Below are 7,148 nucleotides of genomic sequence, written 5' to 3' on the forward strand. Positions count from 1 at the left end.
GTGATGTTTATTGGTTATATAAATAAACAATTATTAATGAAATAAAATATTTTAAAACCAATTCTATACGTGAAACTATAGAGCAACTAAAAGTCCAACCTTTTAGTATACAGTGCAATTTCCCTTTCAAATATCGTTGGTTTTGTATGGCGAAATTACGGAACTCAAAAAATGCAATATGCTTGGCTTAACATATTTATTGAGCTGAACCATGTATCCAAGCCTATAGCAATTTACGCCCGAATAGAAGCGAGTCAAGCAAATCCGCACCTGAAGAATTTTAGTTTTTGCCACTGAGCAGCAAGAAACGTGTACAGCAGAATTAAAAACCATACGTTTTTGACCTTGTGTGGCAAAACCTGAAATGCTACACGTGGCGTCGTGGCATGATCTAGAACAGTGGAAATTGACAAACTCTGTATAAATTATGACCAAAAATTAAGGCGAAGCGATATTTTTCATGCTACTAATTTCTCTTAACTGGAAAATTGATTTTAAAACAAGTTAGGGCGCAAGTTTTGTTAGACATGTAAAAGGGAGCATGTCTCAAAAAGGGCAAAAACCACTGATCTAAAATCTTTTAGAATTTCGATAGTGAGGCAGTTTGGTTTAAACCAGGGATGTCCAACCTGCGGCCCGTATGAATTTTTTGTGCGGCCCGCTAGTCATTTTTACTCCCTAGTAGTATTTTAATTACTCCCTAGTACATTTTTTAGCCTAATTAAAATGTACCAGTCAGCTTTTAGGGGCGAACTAATAGTATAGTATGGGTAAAAATATATATATATAACTCTAAAGGCCCGTTATAACCCTGAAGGCCAATACTTAATCTTGAAACTTAATAGGTTCTGCGGCCCATTAAATTTTTTCAAGTGTCAATGCGGCCCACTATAATAAAATGTTGGACATCCCTGGTTTAAACATTAGTGTTGCCAATAGATGGAAGGGCAATAGCGCGACGATATCAAGCTGGACTTCGTTCGCAAGAGTGCGAAATGATATATTGATTACAATTCCGTGTGTCAAAGCGTCTATAATTTTACTCTAAAAGGGTCTGCAATATTAGAAATAGGAAAGAGATTTGCAAAGTAGGTTTGTCACCCAGGGACTTAGTCATGGAGTCATAGTGGTGGGAATTACCATTGTCAATAGATCGAACAACTATAGCGCGAAGACATTAAGTTTGGCTTCCTTCGCCAGAGCACGGAGTGATAGATTAATTGCAATTCATTTGTTCTTCTACCTACGGAGTGATAGATTAATTGCAATTCATTTGTTCTTCTACCTACAACGGGTCTGCAACATTGAAACTAGGAATGCTTTTAAGCGGTTCGCAATGCAGGACTAAGTCGTGAAGTTAATAGTGTCAGGAACTAGCGTTGTCAATAGATTGAACAACACTCGGTTAGTTTGGCTTCGTTCGGAAGAGTGCAGAATGTTAGATTGATTACCACTTCGTGTGTTTTTCGACAAAAAAACTTGGCACGTCCGATTCATTAACTTTGACTAACTAAATAGCAGATATTTTAAAGAAACTACACGTCTACTTCTACTCTAAAAGCATGTGCAACATCAGAGTAGTAAATACCATTTGTAAGATTTTCACAGATCGTCAAAATAGGTTTACTTCCCAGTCTTAAGGGCTTAGTCATGAAGTTGATTTTGGCAGGAATGTCCAAGACTGGGACAAAGTCGATCGCCAAAGCAATGAGGATTCTTGGCTACGAAGTGCACGACACCATGGAACACTTTAGATACCATAGAAAGGTTTGTTTACCCATAATAATGTTCTACTCAGCTAGTCTTTTGCAAAATAGCTGAAGCAAACGTCAAACCAATTGCAATGAATAACTAGTCGAGTCACAGTACAAGTTATTACAATACCGAAGTAAATTTAATGTCACGGCATTACAATGAGAAGTCAATTTTATGTCACGGCATTACAATGAGAAGTCAATTTTATGTCACGGCATTACAATGAGAAGTCAATTTTATATCATGCCATTACAAAGAAATGTCAATTTTATGTCATGTCGTTCCAATGAGAAGTCAATTTTATATCATGCCATTACAAAGAAATGTCAATTTTATGTCATGTCGTTACAATGAGAAGTCAATTTTATGTCATGTCGTTACAATGAGAAGTCAATTTTATGTCATGTCGTTACAATGAGAAGTCAATTTTATATCATGTCATTACAATGAGAAGTCAATTTTATGTCATGTCGTTACAATGAGAAGTCAATTTTATATCATGTCGTTACAATGAAATGTCAATTTTATGTCATGTCGTTACAATGAGAAGTCAATTTTATGTCATGTCGTTACAATGAGAAGTCAATTTTATGTCATGTCGTTATAAAGAAATATCAATTTTATATCATGCCATTACAATGAGAAGTCAATTTTATGTCATGTCGTTACAATGAGAAGTCAATTTTATATCATGTCATTACAATGAGAAGTCAATTTTATGTCATGTCGTTACAATGAGAAGTCAATTTTATGTCATGTCGTTACAAAGAAATGTCAATTTTATATCATGTCGTTACAATGAGAAGTCAATTTTATGTCATGTCGTTACAATGAGAAGTCAATTTTATGTCATGTCGTTACAATGAGAAGTCAATTTTATGTCATGTCGTTACAATGAGAAGTCAATTTTATGTCATGTCGTTACAAAGAAATGTCAATTTTATATCATGTCGTTACAAAGAAATGTCAATTTTATATCATGTCGTTACAATGAAATGTCAATTTTATATCATGTCGTTACAATGAAATGTCAATTTTATATCATGTCGTTACAATGAAATGTCAATTTTATGTCATGTCGTTACAATGAGAAGTCAATTTTATGTCATGTCGTTACAAAGAAATGTCAATTTTATATCATGTCGTTACAATGAAATGTCAATTTTATATCATGTCGTTACAATGAAATGTCAATTTTATGTCATGTCGTTACAATGAGAAGTCAATTTTATGTCATGTCGTTACAAAGAAATGTCAATTTTATATCATGTCGTTACAATGAAATGTCAATTTTATATCATGTCGTTACAATGAAATGTCAATTTTATGTCATGTCGTTACAATGAGAAGTCAATTTTATGTCATGTCGTTACAAAGAAATGTCAATTTTATGTCATGTCGTTACAATGAAATGTCAATTTTATATCATGTCGTTACAATGAAATGTCAATTTTATGTCATGTCGTTACAATGAGAAGTCAATTTTATGTCATGTCGTTACAATGAAATGTCAATTTTATATCATGTCGTTACAATGAAATGTCAATTTTATGTCATGTCGTTACAATGAGAAGTCAATTTTATGTCATGTCGTTACAATGAGAAGTCAATTTTATGTCATGTCGTTACAATGAGAAGTCAATTTTATGTCATGTCGTTACAAAGAAATGTCAATTTTATGTCATGTCGTTACAATGAAATGTCAATTTTATGTCATGTCGTTACAATGAAAAGTCAATTTTATGTCATGTCGTTACAAAGAAATGTCAATTTTATGTCATGTCGTTACAAAGAAATGTCAATTTTATGTCATGTCGTTACAATGAAATGTCAATTTTATATCATGTCGTTACAATGAAATGTCAATTTTATGTCATGTCGTTACAATGAGAAGTCAATTTTATGTCATGTCGTTACAAAGAAATGTCAATTTTATATCATGTCGTTACAATGAAATGTCAATTTTATATCATGTCGTTACAATGAAATGTCAATTTTATGTCATGTCGTTACAATGAGAAGTCAATTTTATGTCATGTCGTTACAATGAGAAGTCAATTTTATGTCATGTCGTTACAATGAGAAGTCAATTTTATGTCATGTCGTTACAATGAGAAGTCAATTTTATGTCATGTCGTTACAAAGAAATGTCAATTTTATGTCATGTCGTTACAATGAAATGTCAATTTTATATCATGTCGTTACAATGAAATGTCAATTTTATGTCATGTCGTTACAATGAGAAGTCAATTTTATGTCATGTCGTTACAATGAAATGTCAATTTTATATCATGTCGTTACAATGAAATGTCAATTTTATGTCATGTCGTTACAATGAGAAGTCAATTTTATGTCATGTCGTTACAAAGAAATGTCAATTTTATATCATGTCGTTACAATGAAATGTCAATTTTATATCATGTCGTTACAATGAAATGTCAATTTTATGTCATGTCGTTACAATGAGAAGTCAATTTTATGTCATGTCGTTACAATGAGAAGTCAATTTTATGTCATGTCGTTACAATGAGAAGTCAATTTTATATCATGTCGTTACAATGAAATGTCAATTTTATGTCATGTCGTTACAATGAGAAGTCAATTTTATGTCATGTCGTTACAATGAGAAGTCAATTTTATATCATGTCGTTACAATAAGAAGTCAATTTTATGTCATGTCGTTACAATGAGAAGTCAATTTTATGTCATGTCGTTACAATGAGAAGTCAATTTTATGTCATGTCGTTACAATGAGAAGTCAATTTTATATCATGTCATTACAATGAGAAGTCAATTTTATGTCATGTCGTTATAAAGAAATATCAATTTTATATCATGCCATTACAATGAGAAGTCAATTTTATGTCATGTCGTTACAATGAGAAGTCAATTTTATGTCATGTCGTTACAATGAGAAGTCAATTTTATGTCAAGTCATTGGCATCAAATTGAAATAATTAGGACACTTACAATTAAAAGTTAAAGTTAAAACACTACGATTAAAAGAACAAGTCATTTTCAAATATCTAAGTCAAGTCACTGTCCAAAAGACTTGAGTCTAGTCATTTGAAAACAGTGACTTTAGTCTACTTTTATATTAGTAAAACAATACACCTTGCGATACTTAGAGACAGCCACCTGGAATAAAATTATGTCCACACAATATCCAAATAATAGAAATATTAGGAATGAAAAGAATAAAATTACGTAATCGATAAATCTACTTTACTAAAAGAAAACGAAAGCATCACCAACTCCACAAAAATGTATGGAACGCCTTTCCCATGCACACCTTAATGCGTTACACTAATGCCTACAGTATTATTTTTCTTTTCAGGTATGGTGCGACTTTTTAGACGACAAAGCGGGCATTGAAGATATCAGAAAGTCTTATGAAGGAGTAGACGCCGTAACAGATATGCCGGTATATTACTTTTGGGAACAACTTCATGAGGCCTTTCCCAAGGCCAAAGTAAGTTTGCGAACTTCGAAGTATGTTGTACATAGCAACTGAAACCTGAACTCCGCCTAAGTGTAGCACAAAAACTCGAAGACAAAACAAAAACACAGAGAAAGTAGTAGCGCGGCCTAACTGTTATTTTACCTAACTGTCGATATTTACCGATCTCATTAACCTCCCAATGTTTTCTACCTATAGCGACAAAGCTGCGTAGCCAGACTCGGTACTATGGGCACTCAGTAAAGATTAAGAACACGGCTTGAGTGCAGGGTTCATGTGCGCTTTCGCTGTAGCAAGTTATTGAGGGTACAGGAGTCGTGGATAGCTGCAGTGTTGAACCTGTTTTATTACGTGGATGTGGCATACAGAGCTGCGAAGACGGTCTGAATTATAAATAGATAGATTCGAACTTGGAAGTCTGACTTGAGTTTATTTTGTAGACCTCAGGTCGGAGTAATTTCAAACTGACTCCGCGGGCCAGTCAAGCAGTAAACTTTACTAACTTTTACATTCCAGATACTGTTTGCCACGCGGGACGACGAGTCCTGGGTTAAGAGTTCTACCAACCACAGCAAAATGATAGAAAACGACAAGTTTCTGAATTTGCTAATGCTACTCTCCCCGACGGGCTGGAGATTCTTCTACTTCTTCAAAAAGTTCAGTGAGTTACATCGTTTCGTAAAATACTGCACACAGGTTATTTTTTAATACTTTTTGCCAAGGTAGTTCTGATAAGTTTTAACTACACTTGAATATTTTTTGACTAGTATACTTGTCTTTTGGAAGTGGTCCAATACTTCCATTTTCAAGTTGGGGAGCCAAAAAAAACATTCACTTGCATAATTTCAGGAGACAGAACGCTCACGTCTTAATGGTAAGTGATTATGCAGTTGACTAATCTTTTAATGTAGTTAGAATCTAATTACCCATATAATTAAACATATGTACTTCAAAAATAGCTATACACATTGTGCGTATTCTGTAATCAAGCTCTTTTGGAGTCTTACTGGCCAGCGATAGCTGCACCCATATGTAATACAAAATATGCCAGAGATGCTTAACGAATAGCCTGTGGTGAGGTTCGAACTCACGACCCCCGGTCTTACCGAGACCGTCGCTCTACCAACAGAGCTACGCAGACTCAAAACGGAGCGAGTCGAGAAACAATTGAAACACCATCGTAGTTTCACCGTTTGATGAACATTAAAACTGCTATAGTCAACAGTCAAAAGTTTATATTATTAGATAGTTAAAATAGTTCGACGCCAACTAAGTACGCAAGAGTTTTGTTTCTAAGGAAGCTGGTCGTTCACATTATACTATTCATATATTCACTTTTCCAGAACGCTCCCAAAGACAAATTGCTGGTGTACAGCGTGAAGCAAGGCTGGGGGCCCCTTTGCGAATTTTTGGGGGTCGAAGTGCCCCAAGTTCCATTTCCTCACCAGAACGTGAGTGGAAATATTTTCGAAGAACGATTAAAGTCGGATCCAACGATGCAGCAAATGAAGCGGGAAGCCTGTCTTACCGTCTCTATATTTTTTCTGTTGCTTATTGTAGCCGGATACTACTTGGTGCTTTTGTAATTGTGTTATGTACGGTTTGGCACAACGAAATGCGTTTCACAATTTGTTAAACTTTAAATTAAAAAAAAATAGAAATAGCCCACATATTGTTTCAAATAACTGAAAAAGATATTTCCCAAAAAAACGTTTGGAGTCATTAGAAGCCCAAGTTTATTTTTGATTACTTTTGATAAACCCGTGTGGACTGAAAACTTTTTTTTTAAACTAGTAATAGTTGTATATATTTATTTAACTTGTCGATGATATTTAAATCAAACAATTAACACACACTATTAATAAAAAAACACCAATACACGACTTTTTAATTTCTTCCAATTCTATACAAGTAGAAACAAATTGAGAACAAA

At 33.9% G+C, this 7,148-nt stretch overlaps 1 protein-coding gene across 1 annotated transcript; it reads left to right on the forward strand.

Moving 5' to 3' along the window:
* Nucleotides 1-1,644: 1,644 nt before the first annotated feature.
* On the forward strand, nt 1,645-6,801 carry LOC146131933 (uncharacterized). Its single transcript, XM_083397143.1, has 5 exons — nt 1,645-1,767; nt 5,093-5,227; nt 5,732-5,876; nt 5,983-6,089; nt 6,559-6,801. Exons 1-5 carry the CDS (start codon nt 1,651-1,653, stop codon nt 6,799-6,801), a joined length of 747 nt encoding a protein of 248 aa, XP_083253269.1. The 5' UTR covers nt 1,645-1,650.
* The last annotated feature ends 347 nt before the right edge of the window (nt 6,802-7,148 follow it).

Source organism: Ascidiella aspersa, chromosome 9, assembly GCF_963924565.1.
Source record: "Ascidiella aspersa chromosome 9, kaAscAspe10.2, whole genome shotgun sequence".
Lineage (NCBI taxonomy): Eukaryota > Metazoa > Chordata > Ascidiacea > Phlebobranchia > Ascidiidae > Ascidiella > Ascidiella aspersa.